Source organism: Artemia sp. Qi Xiang Cuo, chromosome 10, assembly GCF_049724085.1.
Source record: "Artemia sp. Qi Xiang Cuo chromosome 10, ASM4972408v1, whole genome shotgun sequence".
Taxonomy (NCBI): Eukaryota; Metazoa; Arthropoda; class Branchiopoda; order Anostraca; family Artemiidae; genus Artemia; species Artemia sp. Qi Xiang Cuo.
The window spans coordinates 75,483,524-75,501,391 of NC_142803.1; the positions used below are offsets into that span (position 1 = coordinate 75,483,524).

At 35.7% G+C, this 17,868-nt stretch overlaps 1 protein-coding gene across 1 annotated transcript in view; it reads left to right on the plus strand.

Annotated features, from left to right (window-relative positions):
* The window catches only part of LOC148948176 (uncharacterized), a 139,079-nt gene that overhangs the window by 78,840 nt on the left and 42,371 nt on the right, over positions 1 to 17,868 (plus strand). The window contains exon 3 of the mRNA XM_089096125.1: positions 4,671 to 4,835. Coding sequence (XP_088952251.1) covers positions 4,671 to 4,835 — 165 coding nt within the window. The remainder of the gene's footprint in view (positions 1 to 4,670; positions 4,836 to 17,868) is intronic.

Genomic DNA, 17,868 nt, shown 5'->3' on the forward strand with positions numbered 1-17,868 from the left:
TTTTAAAAACTCTATTAGCCTATATCACTCTTAAGTGAGAGGATTCAATCTTGAAGCAATGAGAAATAATAACTTCTGTAGTGTAGAGAATGAGAGGTAGGGTAGTCAAAGAAGTGGAATACAGGTTGCAAGACCAAGAAATGCAGCCATGAAGTAAGATATAAACTTCAGATTCCATCGAGGTTTTATAAATTAGCCATGGAATTTAGTTGCAAGTACATTTGTTTGATTCCAGCTTTAGAGCTTAATTTAAAATAAATTTTAAATAACCTATTTTGTTGGATTAATTCAAATATTAGGCAGTTTAGGGTCTCACTATCGATCATATGGGTTAAAAGAATGTATGGGAAAAGTTAAGGTTGATATCTCGGCCTTATTTTGTCCGAAGTTCGGTCATGGTAATGAAGCTAAAAATGAATCTTGGACTGAATTCTGATAAAAACTAATACCAATTTAGTTTTCAAAACTTTTTAAAAGTAGCCGAAAAATTAAAGAAATGCCGACAAATTGATGGTGTGTCGCCGAAAATTTTTTGGTGGTGGAAGAATTGTGTCCGCCGCTGCTGAATTTTATTTCGGCGCGGTTTTGATGTCAATTTTCAGTCGCAATATGCAGTTATTATTTATTGTTGAGCATAGCGTGTTAGGAGAATACGAATGGGTTTGAGGCACAATTGAAGGTTCTTATGGCTCCTTCTGAATTTTCCGGGGTATTCATAATCTTCCAAAAAAAAAACAAGCATGAAAAATCAAACGAACCAATGAAAAAAAGCAAAAATTAAAAGATAAATACAACTCATAAAAGCCAAAAATCTTATATTTTACATTGGTTTAATTCTTATAATTTTTGGCTTTAGTGAATTTAATTTATTTATTAATTTTTTTGTCATTGTTTTTTTTATTTTCCACACTTGTTTTTTGGTTTTTTCTTCAGCATTTTCATTGATTATATTATTTTGTTCGCGCCGAAGAAGAGAGGTGGCTGTTCTCTCGAAATATTCGCTTTCTGTGTTTCTTCAGTATTTTCGTTTGACCTTTAAAAACCCCATTTTTGATCGTATTCTTTCTTCATGTTAAAGACAAAAGACTTGTTTTTCTAGAAATATTTCCTAAATTGCTTGAGTTTCACTTCAGATTTAAATTTTAAATTGCTTTAGAAGGTAATTACTTAATTTTCGATTAATTTTTTTAAACAACATTTGGAATAGCTTGGGTTCGCTATTATGTTAAAAAGTTCTCTCCAAATGTGAAAGCATTTCGCTAAGCTAGAAAATATCAAATTGAACGAAACGATAAATCGAACGAAATATCGAATAGGCTGGGTTTAGTTTTATGTTAAAAAGTTTGAACCGAGTGATAGTGATGTAACTGTGATGTAACAATGGATAAACTTTCCGAAATTGTATATCCAAGTAGTGTAGTGTAAAAAAAAAAAAATCTTACTACACACCACCAATGTTATGGTTTAGAAAAATTGTATGTGTTTCATTCCTCAGTTCCAAAAAGTAGACGAACAAAGAAATTGCCCCAAGTAGGGAAGGGGAGGAAATGGATAAAATTTCAAAAATCTTGATATTTTTTACGACTTCCCTAATAATGTCTTATATTCTCCAGATAATTCGCTTATTTTTGTCAATTTGCACTAACGGCACCTTGCACTTTGCAAGACAGCGGCATTAATTCAAGAAAATTTAGGAAAAGGAGGAAATGTACTTTTCAAAATCTAAGCGATTTTTTTCGAAATTTTCAATATTAAAAATTGATAAAACACGATGGCATGTACATAATAAGCCTACACTTTGTAGTGTTTAAAGCATTAAAACCTTGAATAAAGCTTTCATTTTAGGAATTAAACCAAATTTTCCAAGTTTCTGGATTGGACAATTTACTAACGGAATATAGCTAACAGAATAAGCTGATTGCTTTATTTTGCTCTTCATCGTGAAATTTTATTATAATTTAAAATCCTCAACTATACTTTAGATTTAGTTACATCAAAAAGACAGTTTTTAAATTTTTGCACCCTTTAAAAAAAATAATAATCAAATTTTAATGGTAATCAATTTTGTAATGCCTTTGACTGCTGAAGGAGTAGTGCCTTTTCTTTCAATTGTATTAAGATAAAATATGCTCTGCAGGGGTTGAAAGTCATTATTAGTCATCAATCCTAATATATTTTGTATTTTAAGATTCTCTTGGCAAAAATCTGTGTTGTATCCAAGTTTCGATGATAGTATTTTACTTCTCATAGTTTGCATTAACTCCGTTCCAAGATCTTTCATGGACTTGCCACAAGTTCTGAAAATGGCCGATCCCATTACAGTTTCTGAGGATTCTTTTATTAAAAACGGTAAGTTGTACAGTTAATTTTTTGTGTCGGAATAAAAGAAAAGCTACTTTGTTCTAGAAAATAATGATTCCTTTTTTTCCTTCTTGCTCATTTAGTGGTCTTAAGAAAAAAAATGTAAGAAAAAAAATATAACTGCTTATGTACTTTAATCTTACGATTAAGAGCTGCGGGGTGATAAAGTGACTTCTTTGTGACGCAAGACACATTTGAATTCAATTTATTAACTTTAATTTTTAAGTTTGGTGAGGCAATTGAATCATCCGCTTGAGAAGTTTTATGTCAATCTTCACTGTGCTGGTGTGATGTAAAAAATATTTTAATCAAAGCGGGGGTAGTCATGGGGATTCAAATGGGAATATCTAATCATAATACATTTAAGAGATGAACAAGGCTAGTTGAATTCAGCTGCTAAACTTTGGGCGACAATATTTTGTATATTATGTTATGGGAACTAATGTAGAAAACTCCTAATGATTGGTATTTTTTACTTTTAATTGTCTATTTTTGTGATTGTTAAGCTGTAGTCAAGTTTTGATGACAATGTGTTTACAGTAACATCATCTTGCAAAAAATATTTTATTGAAAAGGCTAATAAGGCCCTAAATGAACTGACATATTAGATTTAGCTGTCTATCTGTTTATGTTTTAAGACGAATTTCATGACTTTCGTAGAATTGGTTCTCCCATTATTTTAAAAGATAAAATTTGTCTGTATGGTGGGTTCATAAATCCAGCTTATGGTGTTAAATGTTTAGGATTTATCTTGATTGCAATTTGAGTTGGAAACAACACTATGATGCAATAGCAGCAAAACCTGACAATAGGATTGGGTCTTATAAGAAGGCTAAAAAATGAGCTTCCACCAAGATTTCTAATGATCCTCTATCATTCTCTTATCAATCCGTATCTTTCTTATGGTGGTTTGCTGTGGACTAGTTCATTTGTTTCAAGTATTAAAAGAGTCCAAATTTTACAAAATAAAGTTGTTCGTGCCTTAGGAGAATATGTGGGATTTGAAAATAGCACTTTGAGTTGCTTCGCTAACATGAAAATTCTGAACGTTTTTAAGTTAAGAGATTATCAAGCAGCTGTTTTTGTTTATCAATGTTTGAATCGTTATTCGCCGGAGTGCTTTTGAGATATTTTTAAGTCTAACTCGTATTATCATTGTTATGAAACTACATATTCTTCTGGGATAGTGTCTGAGGCTCGAGTACTCAACGAGGATCTTTGTTTCTGCGTTTTGCAGGACCAAAGCTGTGGAATTCTATTCCAGAGGTTATGAAGGGGGCAGGTAATTTTACCCAGTTCTAGAGGTGGTTGAAACCGCTACCTTCTTGGAAGTTGTTAATGTTTTTTTTTTCTATTTTTTTTTGCGATTTGACTTATAAGTGAAGTTTGAATATATATTAGTAGATTATAAGAATGGAAATAACCATGAAATGCAACCCAATTAGTTTCCCCGATGATTGTTGAAAGAAGATGTAAGCGTTAATATTGTTAATAAATTATTTGTCTCTCTCTGTAAAATGTTAATTTTATTGTTTTTTATTCTGTTGACTTGAATAAATTGACCAGAGGGAGGGAAGGTCAGGGGTCAGTTCTCATGATTCATTATTAATAATTTTTGGGGAGGGAGGGGTATCGGGCCATGGAGGATCAGAGGTCAAATCCCATAAGTCTTGGACTGAAATATTGTTAATAAGTTGTTTTTTTTTCGGAGGGGGGCATGGAGGGCCAATGGTGAGTTGCCATAATTTTTGGAATAAAATGTCGTTAAGAAGTTTTTTGGGGGGCGGGGGGGCGGGCCATGCAGAGAAGGCCAGGGGTCAGCTCGCTTGAGTATTGGAATAAAATTTCGTTTTTTTAGTTGGGGTAGAGATTTGGCTTTTCTGATCTTTGAAATGTTTTCAAAACCCTCATATAAGAACCTTATATGTCCCTTGAACATAACATACAATACTTTCCCCATGGCTCTGGGGGTTTGTGTTGACCCTGGAGTTTTTGTTATTTGATTTTTGGTCAATTTAATCTAGCTACTCGTTCTATGTTATGAATTTCAAGTTTAAATTCCTTTTATGTTTGTGAATTTGTGAATTTCGTTGAATGCTTCTGGGTTTGTTTTCCTTCAAAAAAAGTGGATTTAAAAAAAAGATTTATGAACAAACCTGCACATATATCTGATTTTATGTGTACATATAATGTAATGTCTGTATATTTACATTTTTACACGGAACTAAAGAGAAAAAAATTTTCAGATTTGCTTAGCAAGCTTTACTGTTAAATTTTCCTATGTCCGTTTAATCTAAATTTTCTTTTAGAAGTTGAAGACGCTTTACCAGGTTACAGCGAGAACCCCTTTCATTTTTCAAACCATCTTTTGTCAATAAAATGTGAAGATGTTCCTCTGCTCAATTTACCTGGCATTTCAGGACCATGTAAATTTGAATACGACACCCCGGAATCCAAGTGTTCTATCAAAGAAGGTACATCAGAAACATTCTGTTTTGTTGACTGAAATGTATTGAATAATATTCTGTTGGACAATGAAAGGACAAAGGGGCTTAATCTTGAGATGGAACTTTTTTTTTATTATTCCAATGTGCAGGTATTTGCCAAATCGTTTTTGTAGTAACGAACTGTAAGTAAGAAGCAGCCCAGCTCTATAGTAGCCGAAACTCTAAAAACGGAATTTTGGTATCAATAGATGCAGCAAAAGGATTTAATTTCTATGCTGATTTCAAATATATAAGTTTCATTAAGTTTAGTTTTACGCATCAAAGGTTACGAGCCTGAGAAAATTTTCCTTATTTTCGAAAAAAGAGTGAAACATCCTTAAGTCATAGAATCTTAATGAAAATCACACCATCAGATTCAGCATATCAGAAAACCCTGACGGTGAGTTTTCAAGCTTCTATCTGCTTCTCTGCTGCCTGAAGAAAGCTTCTTTTCAAGCTTCTATCAAGCTTCTTTGCCTGAAGAAAGATCATGGATGCGTGTTGATTTCTTTTTTTAGTTGTTGGTTTTTTTCCCAGGGGTAATCGTATCGACCCAGTGGCTCTATAATATTGTGAAAAGGCTCATTCAAAGTGAATTTAAAAGTTCCCGTGCCCTTTTTAAGTGACCAGAAAGATTGGAGGGCAACTAGACCTCCTCCCCACCCCTTTTCCCCCAAAATCGTCCGAAAAAATGTCAGATAGCCATTTTGTTTACCATAGGCTAGTTGAAAGGCCCAATAAATATGCCTTTGGATATAACCTGACCCCCCCCCATAGCCCCATGGGAAAGGTCAAAGTTATAAAAATTGCCCATTGTTTACGCATAGTATTTATTATTAGGAAGCATGCATACATTTTAAGGTGGGAAGACAAATTTTCTGCTGAGGGTTTTTCCAGAGGGGAACTATCAACGGGGAAGAAAGGTTCCTGGGGGCGAATTTGTCATAGAAAATTGTACACCGGGGAAATTTGCCAGAATTCCTATACATATTTTTTTCTTCTTGCTTTCTCGTGTCCGTCTCTATTTTACGTGTGGAGCTGTTAAGGGTAATTGCCTGGGTAAATTTTCACCAGGATTGAATTGTCTAGAGGATATATTCGTGGTTAGGGCACTTTTCCGTGGAGGTGAGGCCAGATTTCCTGGGGATTATTTAAAAAACTATCAGAAATTAAACATAAAAAAAGCAAGTTATTTCAATGGGAAGTAAGGAGCAACATTAAAACTTAAAACGAACAGAAACTATTAATTATATAAAAGGGGTTGCCTCCTCTTCAACACCTCGCTCTTTATGCTAAAATTTTAATTCTTTCCCAATTCTTGAAGATGGACATCTGTAAAACTATGTTTGTTTAATTGGAACAATAAGAAGCTTTTTTCGAAAGTACTAAAAACTTCAGCGTAAAGAGCAAGGTATTGAAGTACCTTTCATATACGTGATAATTTTTATTCGTTTTAAGTCTTAGTGTTGCTGCTTAATTCCAGTTGAAAAAACTAGTTTTTTTATTTAATTTTCAATAAGCCTTAAAACTACATCTCTACATAGATTATACAATTTATATTGTATATATTTCTTTATAAATTTATAAATAAATCTGTTTATTATATTGATTTCAAGTTGAATTTGAAATAAGCAGAAAGTTGGCTGTTGTGATTTGAATTGCATAGAGGCTAGACTGAACTGCCTATATTGGTAGAAGAGCATAGCGAGTCCGATTGGATTTTTAAAAATGACGAAATTTACGTTTTCTTAGGTCGTTCAAATAATAGTTCAAATGTTTTTACTTTTATTACTTTAACCAATCAAATAATATTAATATTTTGATTACTAAATATCAGTATATGTATATTAAACTGACAATGCACATTCATTTGTATTTTTTTCAGTAAAGTGCAAATTATGGTCTGGTCTTGGGAAGGCATAAGGTTATGAGCCCTACTCAGGTCAATTTCTGCTCATTTTCAGTTTGACTTGGTTATTTGTTGTAATTTCTGTTCGTTTTGGGTTTCATTTATTTATCGATGCTGATTTGAGGTAGTTTCACGCTTGGTAGATCATTTAATTGTATTTTAGCTCATTTTTGGTTTAATGGAGCTCTTTACTTTTCTTTGAAATACTTGTTTTGTGGAAAAAGTTTTTTTAACTAATTTGTGTTCGTTTTATATTGACATGGTCTTTTCAAGGAAATAGAAAGTAATACTTTAAATCTTTTTGTTTTTTTTAAGACTTTATAGTTTGGCCTGCTATATGTATGCTGGAGAAAAATTTGCAGAAATTTCTAACCACGTACACTCTTTTAAAAGTCTGGACGCAAATAGTAATGTTTAATTTAGTTTTATACCTCCTCTAGTTGACCTGAAATAGAAAACTTGATACCATTCACAAAACAATTATGTTTACTTTCTTTGATAGCTTTGATACACTTACACTATTTTGATTTGGTTAAATTTTAAGAGCAAAAGTAGCCCCGAAAGTTTGAACATTATATCCTCAGTCGTTCTTGGGATACTGCTGAGATACCTTATTGGTAAGTAGCATTAACACAGGGCATTTTGATGTAATCTTACGCAAAAATTTAGTTTTTGAACACAAGGTGCAAATGGAAGGGTGGACATGGGCGGGGGGTTAGTTGCCTTTCAATCACTTTTGACTATTAAAAAGGGTATCAGCACTTTCTATTTTCAATTGAATGAGCCCTTTTCAAAGTTCCTACAACAACTTCTTCGATACGAAGTGCCCTGGTCTAAACAAAAAAAGAAAAAATACATTGTACTCACATCAATTTTTAGTATAAAAATATCAAGCCTTCCAAGCTCTTCTACTATTAAAAAGGGCACTAGCCATTTCAATTTCCAATCGAATGAGCCCTTTTTGAGTTTCTACGACAATGCTTTCTATAAACACCTTATGTAGCCCCGGGGCATGACTTATAACCCTTGCCCTGTGGGCTGTATGGGGGCTGTCATCCTCAAAGACCTAATTTCCAGAACTTTCAACTATTTTAACCAAAACGGCTATCTCAAAATTTGATTGGATGTGTTTGGGGAAGCAATGGGAGTGAGATGGGCGTTTGTTGCTCTCTAATCACTTTCAACTAATTGAAAAGGCACTAGCCCTTTGAATATCCAATCGAATGAGCCCTTTTGAAGTTTCTACGACAACGCTTTCAGTAAAAACCTTATATGGCCCTAGGGCATAACTTACAACCCTTGCCCTAAGGGCTGCGGGGGGGGTGTCATCCTCAAAGAAATAATTTCTGGACCTTTCAACTCCGTTGAACAACATGGTTACCTAAAAATTTTGATTGGATTTCTTTGGGGAAATGGTGGGCGTGAGAGGAGGTTACTTGCCCTCCAGTCATTTTCGACTATTAAAAGGGGCTCTAGCCGTTTTAATTTGTAATTAAATGATTCCTTTTTTAATTTTCTACGACAACGCTTTCTATGAAAAAAAAACCTTTTGTGCCCCCAGGGCATAACTTAAAACCCTTTCCCTGAGGGCTGTAGGGCGAGTGTCATCCTCAAAAACATAATTTCCGGACTTTTCAACTACGTCGAACAATTTGGTTATCTCAAAAATTAGATTGGATGTGTTTTGGGATATGGTAGGTGTAAGAGGGTTATCCTCCAATCACTTTCGACTGTTAAAAAGGGCACAAACCCTTCTAATTTCCAATCGAATGAGCCCTTTTTATAGTTTCTACAACATCACTATCTATAAAAACATTCCCCAGGGCATAACTTACAACCCTTGGACTGAGGGCTTTGAGGGGGTTATCATCCTAAAAGACCTAATTTCTAAAACTTTTAACTACCTTGAAAAAGGCTATCTTAAAATGTTGATTGGATATGTTTGGAGAAAAAGTGGGCGTGAGAGGGGGGTCAGTTGTCCTTAAATGACTTTTGACTATTAATAATGGCACTAGCCCTTTGAATTTCCAGTCGAATGAGCACTTTTTCAAGTTTCTACGACAAAGCTTTCAATAAAAACCTTACATGCCCCCAGGGCATAACTTACAGCCTTTATCCTGAGGGCTGTGGGGGGGTGTCATCCTCAAAGACCTAATTTCCAGAACTTTCAACTACGGTGAACAAATTGGCTATCTCAAACTTTGGATTTGATGTGTATGGGGAAAAGGTGGGCGTGAGAGGGGGATTAGTTGCTCTCCAGATACTTTTGACCATTAAAAAGGGCACTAGTCCTTTGAATTTCCAATCGAATGAGGCTTTTTTGAAGTTTCTACGACAACGCTTTCTATAAAAACCTTTTATGCCCCCAGGGCAAAACTTACAACCCTTGCCAGCAGTGCTGTGGTGGAGTGTCCTCTTCAAAAACATAATTTCTATCTAGAAATCAACTACGCTGAACAAAATGGCTATTTCAAAATTTTGATTGGATGTGTTTTGGGAAATTCTGGGCGTGGAAGTTGTGTTAGTTGCCTCCCAATCACTTTCGACTATTAAAACGGGCATAAGCCATTCCAATTTCCAATCGAATGAACCCTTTTCGAAGTTTCTACGACAATTCTTTCGATACGAAGTGCCCTGGTCTAAAGAAAAAAAATAATACATTGTGCCAACATCGTTCTTTACTTAGGCAGCGCGATTCCGCTGCTTATGATAGACGGAAAAGTTGTCTCTGGTCAGATGAGTTTATAATTACAATTAGAGCTCTGATTCAAACGAAATTAAAAGTTCTAGCGCCCTTTATAAGTGACCAAAAGATTGGAGGGCAACTAACCCCTCTCCCACCCTTTTTCCCCCGAAATCGTACTATAAAATTTTTGAGATATCCATTTTGTTCATCATCGTTGAAAGGCCCAATAACTTTGGCTTTAGATATAACTTCACCCCCCCGCCCACATCCCCCGGGGACTAGGCGTTAATGTATAAAAGTTGTCCCGTTGTTACGCATAGTTTTTTTGTGTGGTACGCATTCTTAGATTTAAGGGTTGAATACTTATTTTCTGCTGTTTTTTTTCTCGGGGTGTAGTTCATGGATAGAAAAGGGAATTTTAAAAAACTCCTATAAAATTTTTTTTTTATATTTCTTGCTTTTTCTTTTGTGTCTCACTTTTACGCGTTGTTAAGGGTAATTGCCCTTAACAGTTGTTAAGGGTAATTGCCCGGGCAAATTTTCCCTGGGATTGAATTGTCTAGGTAATAAATCCGTGAAGAGGGTATTTTCCCGTGGAGTTTGTGCCAAATTTCATGTGACTATTTAAAAATGATCAGAAATTAAATTTTTAAAAACAAATTTTTCCAACTGGAAGTAAGGAGCAAGATTAAATCTTGAAACGAAAAGAAATTATTTCGCATATGAAGGTGGTTTATCCCTCCTCAACACTTTGATCTTTAAGTTCAAGTTTTAGTTTTATCCCAATTCTTTAAGAAGGGCTTCTGAAACAGTATCTTTGTTTAATTGGAACAGTAAGAAGCTTTTTTTCTAAAGTACTAAAAACTTTAGCGTAAAGAGTGAGGTGTTGAAGAGGATATATACACTGTAAAAAATTGTTTGAGATTCAAAAAAAATTGTTTGTTACGTTTATCAACAAAATCACACAAGGTTCTCTTTTTTAATTAGAAAAAAATTGAACTCAGAGGGCAAAATATGTTGAGCATTGGTATTTTTTAGGATAGGGTAGCAGCTTCACAAATTTTCTAGCTGTAGAAAATCACAAAAGAAATGTATGGCTAAACAAAATTGTCTATTAAAAGGGGCCTGAAAGTGGCAAGTTAAAACCCTTAGCTGTTCCTAAATGATTACGGATACAACTTTTTGTAAAAACCATTTGAATATATTGTCCTTTGATTTAGTTAAAAGTGCCACTTGGCATTCACTAAAGTTTCACATTGACACCCTAACTCTTTTGAAACACAATTGGGTTAAAACATTCCTTCCTTTCTCAATGATAAATCCTGTGTGTAAACAATCGAAAATTGCATATTTTTTAAATCGGCCAATGATTTGCCTCACAATAAGTGTATTTTTCATTGTTAATATTTAAAAAATGGTCCTTATTTTTTTCTCTATATAAATATTTTTCTCTAAATAAGTATGTTTCAAATTTTACTCCTCCTCCGGGTGCACATAGTGGTTTTCGATTTAGTTCGAAATACCCCTCAGTATTCATAGAAATTTCATATTTAGACCCTTACTCTTTTATGACACAACCCCGTCAGAAAATTTTTCTCTTTCCCAATGACTCATCTTGTATCGCCTATTCTTTCTTGCCAGTGTCTTGTTTTGGAAGCGTATTCTTTCTTGTCAATGTCCTATCAATTGCACTCACATTTTTTCTTTAATTGATTTATTTTCTTCCTCAACGTGATCATTAAGGCTATTGCTGAGAGTGAAACAAAGTTCTTCTTATGTGTCTGCTTTGTACCTTTTTTTTCATTTTGTCTTCTAAAATCAGGTGATAACTTGAAACCCTGCTATTCAAATTTTGCTTCCTCAATTTAAGGACCGCCTTCTAAACCTGTTTGCATTCGTCAAAAGATAACCGCCCTTTTTTGTACAGTAAGATCTCTTCTGCATAGATAATTTTCGGTAACCATACAGTCTGGTCTTTAAAGGATTTATTCCTATCAATCAATCAGTCAAGTTTATTATTAAGCCAAAATATCCAAAAGAATAGTTCTGGCATGTCAGAAAAAAAAGACGTTAAACACTCTGACATGTTATTATAATGTTTACAAAAGCATGGCACAAGAGAATGATCATATCGCACACTACAATTAGCCGGAGGGAGCTTAAATTTTTCTTTTCTCCAGTTTTACCCCCGGTTGGGGCGTGGATTTTCAGGAGCTTGCTGAAAATATGGGAGGATGCTAAGAAAAAAATCCGAGGAACTTTGACGTCTTTGGTGTCTGCGTATTTTTAAGTTCAACGCATTGCATCCTGTTGCTCATAAAACTGGCCATCTGTCTAACAAGAAATTGTCGAGCTTTCATTTCAGCTGTTCCAGAAACGACGATATAATGGTCTAAGAGGTCTAAGAGAACATCGACGTAAGAGCCGTAGGAGCTAGTTGAAACTGGCAGGATGCTGAGAAAAAAATCCGAGGAACTTTGACGTCTTTGGTGTCTGCGTATTTTTAAGTTCAACGATTTGCATCCTGTTGCTCAGAAAACTGGCCATCTCTCTACCAATAATTCGTCGACATTTATTTTCAGCTGTTCCATACACGACGATATAATGGTCTAAGAGGTCGAACGCCTTGACCATGTCCCCAATAAGAACATCGACGTAAGAGCCAGGATTTTCAAGGTGGCTCAAGATTTCTTCCATCACGATGAAAAGGTAGTGTAAAGTGCTGTTATTGGGGCAGAATTCAAATTGCCGTGAATCAAGCGATTTCTTGATGTCATCATAGAGCCAGCTAAATAGAAAATCTTCAACGATTTTTGAGAATTTGGAAGTCTTCGAGATAGGCCAAAGGTTTTTAACTTGTGTAGGGTTCGGCATCTTTGGGATAGGGACGATACAAGCCACCTTCAATCGCTGGGGAAGGTTCCCTCAACAGGACACTGATTGAAAACTACAGCAAGTGGTGTAGACATTTCCTTCACACACTGGGCAATGATTGGGGGGGGGACTTCGAAGGGACATTATACCTTATTCTGGTCCATCTTGCGAATATTTTTCTCGGTTTCTAGGGTATTGATTATCGGCATTTCCATTCAGTGTTCCGTCGAATTCGGATAGTTGCTGAAGAGGTCGATGTTTAGAGTAGATTTTGGCGAAGTAGGAGTTTATTTCGTCTGCTGAAAAGGATCTCCCCTCTTGATCAAGAACTTCGGAGTTCCGAGATTGACGACCGAGTAGTTTCTTGACTGTAGTGTGGAATTTCTTGGGATCTGTCTTAGATTGTTCAACTACTTTGGCTCTGTACTGTCGGCAGGCGGCTCGACATTTGTTCACTACAGCATTGCGCAACGTCCTTGCCTCATTCTAGTACCCTTTGTCAAACAGTTGGTCACTTTCGTTTATTATTTATCTGATTCCGTGCTTCATCCAGGTCTTGTCCAGGGTTTTAAGCTTTTTGTATTTCAGGAAAGCACTGTTGAAATCCTTCGAAAAGGTAGTCCAGAAGAAATTCAGTCATCTCGTTAGCTCCCTCGAGTCTCAGCAACTCAGTCCAGTTCGTCAAGGAAAGGCATTATCTGTAATTCGTGACGCCCTCTTTTGTGATGGAACGGTATTTTCTAATCTATTATCCATTTTTGGCTTGTAACCATTTGGCACCAGGCGAATGATTAGATGGTCTCCTCTTCCAAGTGGGTGCTGAGTTTCGGGCTCACGAAAGTAATCGGCTCAGTTAGTGAAGATACGGTCGAGTCTTCTCTTTTCTGGTGGGACAGTTGACTGTATGTTTCAGGGATAGCGTTTCATACACCTACGATGACTTTATGTCATTAAAATATCCGGCAATGATTATTGCAGCGCAGGGGATATTTGTAGTGAATCCAGTCCGTGCAGTTTTGCAGGCAAAAGAGTAACTCTTTATGGAACCGTCTATTTGTGGGTTAATAAATGACTCCGTAGACAACACACCCAAAGACCTTAGGTAGCCATTGAGGTCTAACCCCTAGCCACTAGACTTCTAAAAATCTGTTTCTTTGAACTGATATTTGCAGAATCCGAGATTTAATGGAAAGCTTTCACAGAAAAACGGACGAATCCTCCATGATGGACTGGATTCTGCCTGCGTCACGCCGTGGTAGCAGATGGAAGTTGTACCCGTCGATTTCTACGAAATCTGCAGAGGGGACCCATGTTTTTGTAATCGCTTCGATGTCGATATTATCACGGCATACGAAGTGTTTGAGTTTCTGAGTCTTATTTCAGAGGAACTGTACGTTGATAAGCGTCATGTTAGGGAAAGAACTGAAAATATGTTTCTTTCTTCCAGGTTTGAGGGGAATCTTTGCATTTACCTCGCCCATGACCTTGAGTGATTCTGCGTCCAAAATATTTTTTTTTTGTGGGTGCATTTATTTTATTTTTTAGGTCAGTTTCTGGATTCCAGTTTGCTAGACCTTCCTTTTTAGAAATTACACCATCGTCTCGAGGATGGTGACCGGAGGCATGGTAAGTTTACCCGGGATCTGCCGGTAAGTGTTCTTGTAGTATCGAGAGTTGGAGTTTGTCGGTACTTGACGGAAGAGGTTTGGATAGTGGTGGTTGATTTTTGCGTTTATTGTACCATAGCTGCGTCTTCCATTTGTTTTCTGTTGACTGCTGGTTGATTCCGGTTCATTGTTCCATTGTTTATCCCTGTTTGTTGGTGGCGGACGTTGTCTGTCGCTGAGGAGCCATTTCTGTAGAAAGTGTGAGTTCGAAAACATTCCTGTTGAAGTTGTTGCAGTGGGTGATGTTTCAGAGAATGTGTCGAGTTTTTTGGTCCTGTGGTATCCACGTTAGCTTTGGCTGTTTGTTTAACTGGTGAAGGTAGGTTTTAGTAATTGCAAGGGTTGAGTTACCCTTATTGCCCCTTGTTGACTTACCCTTATGGCTATTGGAACTGGTATATGTAAGACTTGTGGAAAACGTGACTTTCGTTATTGTTTTTAAGATGCAAAGCTTTGCGGCTGCCCCAAAAATTTACCTTCAATATATGATGTGTATTCTTTTAGCTCTTCCTATTTTAGTTACAATAATTCCTAATATTTGTTGTAATATTTCCTCTCCTTCACTTATGGGTTGATTTACACCACGGTATACTTTTTGGTCGCTTAAGGTTTCATTTTCGCTCTTTCATTGCATTAGAATAACTAATTTTTAATGCTAATATAAGCATTTGCGGTGATATAAGTATCACCACGAGGTAGAGAAGAGGGATCGAAAATAAAATTAGTTGTTAAGACATATCGAAACAAATACCTTTCTTTTGTAGACTTTTAAAACATATTGAAAGAATTTTTTTGTTTTAGGTTTATTGATTTTTGATATTTTGTTTTACTCGATTTTTTTTTTACTCAGTAGGCTTTAAAAAATATATTGAAAGATGTGTTTTGTTTTTGATTTCTTAAGTTTTGATTTTTGTTGTATTCAAATTTTTTGCTTTATTTGAACTCTATAGACTTTTAAATTTTAGGTCACTTTTCTCCACACGTGTCTGGAATACACTTACAGGGAAATACGTCACTAGTTGTTTCAAAGAATCCATCTACGAGTGGTTTCTCAAATGCATGTGAATCGGAAACTGAAGGAAAAGGCTTAGAAAATCAGAAAACTGGTTTGGAAAGGTGCCTGCAAAGTAAGAAGTATAAAAAATTGGAAAGATATCAAAGAACTCGCAAAGAGAAAAAAACGTATAAATGTTAGGTATGTGACAAGATATTTCCTCGAATGAAGCATTTGAACGAGCACCAAAGAGTGCATACCGGTGAATAACCGTTAAAGTGTAATATTTGTGACAAAACCTTTTCGCATTCATCACATTTGAACCGGCACCAAAAACTGCATACAGGTGAGAAACCGTTTAAATGTGATGTTTGTGACAAGACCTTTTCTCTCGGTCAAAATTTGAAAACACATAAAAGAGTGCATACCGGTGAGAAGCCGTTTAAATGCGATTTATGTAAAATGAACTTTTCTCAACTGGGCAGTTTGAACAGGCACCAAAGAGTGTATACGGATGAGTAGCCCAATAAATGTTATGTGTGTTAGAAGTGTTTTTGGCAAGTCTAGAGTTTGAATACACCTTAAATACGGCATACAGGTGAAAAACCTTTCATATATTATGTGTGTAGAAAATTTTGTGTGATTTTAGCAATTTTCACAGACATCGAAAAGTGCATACAGGAGTTTATGAAAATTGTTGTAACACTAGCTGTATCCTCATTGGTTTGTGGCTATAATTGTCATAACAACTTAGTAATACATCGAATTAGTTTTTTTTTTTTCAAATATTTTTTCTTTGTTTTTTTATGTATTTTTTTCAAATGTTTTTCCCTGTAAAGGCTTTCAATTTGCAATCAAATGAGCTCTTTTCGAAGTTTGTACGACAACTCTTTCAGTACAAAGTGCGCTGGTCTAAAACCAAAAAAAAAACAATAATATATTATGCCCACATCGTTTTTTACATAGGCAGGGCTAATGCAGTGCCTATGATTCCAAATACATAAAATTCATCAAGCTACAATTCTGAAAAAATTGCCTGATTTTAGAAAAAGGCGACCCTCAACCATCCGTGGTAGTTTCACTTTGATATCTTTAGCCATTACTGAGATATTACAAATGTATTCTTTTAGCAACCTAGATGCATAAATTGTCTTTTAATCTGGTATAATATCTCCCGCAGCTCTCCTTGAAAGTTTCAACTTCATGCTTTAAGGCGTTCTTAAGATATTGCTGGTACGTGGTTTTGACAACCTGGATGCACATAGTGCCTTTTCATTTTATCAAAAAGCACCCTCAACATTCCTTGAATTCCGTAACTAATGCCATTAGCCGTTCCCTAAAACTTCGATTCATGACGCTTAGCCGTTTTTAGGAATTTGTAGATATACCCTTTCAAAACCATGCCTTTTGGTCCAAGTCGCTATTCCCTAAAAACTTCAACCAAATACCATTAGCTGTTCCTGAGATATTGCAGATATGCCTTTTTACATAGTTTCTTTTGATTTACTTTAACATTCACCGCAACTTCCCTGTAATCTTCAGCTGAATGCCCTAAGCCATTCCTGAGATAACCTAGATGTATTTATTCTTTTAATTTAGTTAATATCCCACTTAACATTCTCTGAAAATTTTGACTTATTGCCATTAGCCATTTTCGAGTATTTGCAGATTCACCCTTTGCACTTAGTATCTTTGGATCTAGTTTAACAGCCTGCCCCCTAATATTCTCTAAAAGATACTACTTAATTTACGTAGTAAGCTAAGTTTATATAATTGATACAAGTATTTGATACATGTTTTACGCGACCAGGATCCATGCAGTGTCTTTTGAGTTACATGAACATCCTTCATAGGATTTCCTTAAACCTTCAACCTTATACTCTACTACTTCTGAGATATTGAAAAAATGCCATTTCAACAACTGGAATGCAGATTTTTCATTGAATTTATTTCATCAAGCTTCTCAACACTCCATGAAAGTTTTGATATGGTAACCTTGGCCTTTCTATAGCACTGGAAGTACACCCTTTTGACAATTTGTTTGAACATGGTGTCTTTTTAATTAATTTCCCACCCTCCTGACCGCGCCCTGGAAGTTTCGACTCCACCGTCATCCGTTTGTGAGATATGGCAGACGCCCTTCTGACAACCAGGATACATATATAAGCTCTTGGCCTTAAGCCGTTCCTGAGATATTGTAAGTATGCCCTTTTGGCAACCCGTTTGAACATTGTGTCCTTTGATTTAATTTTAGGTCCTCCTCAGCATGCCTTGCAATCTGTAACTTAATAAACGTAGCCGTTCCTGAAATATAGCCAATTATTTTGACAATTAATGTCCTTAAGGCCTCCTCTTCTATTACCTGTCTTATGCCCCCCCCCCCCCCCGTGAAATATCAGTTACTACTATGAAATTACTGCGTGTTACCATCTCAAGCGACTAAAAATGGGATTACCATATTCAAGATATTTTAAAACGCGTAAAATACCCCATTTTCCTTCCTTATCTTCTTAAATAATAAAATATTTCCTAAATCGCATTAGTTGAGAGTTTACCTTTCCTCTTTATGCCCAAATTGGGACTACGCCTGTCTGATTTGGCATTCTTCTATTTCCTAGGAATTGTCAGAAAGGATGGAGACAGTCAACAAAAAAATGCCTAAGAATTATTTTTTGTGAGGGTGAAGTCCTTTATATCTCTTTTCTTTGGAAAGCCAATCAGGTCATGCTCAAAGAAAGGAGAACAAAACTTTGCATTTTGCCAACAACGCCTTCTATAACCTCCGGACAAATTACTTTTTCCTTAGTCACTTTCCCCCCTTTGAATTCGCCTCTTGCGGTCTGTTTCAACGAAAATCCTCCTCTTTCCCCCAATCAAATTGTCTGCTCACA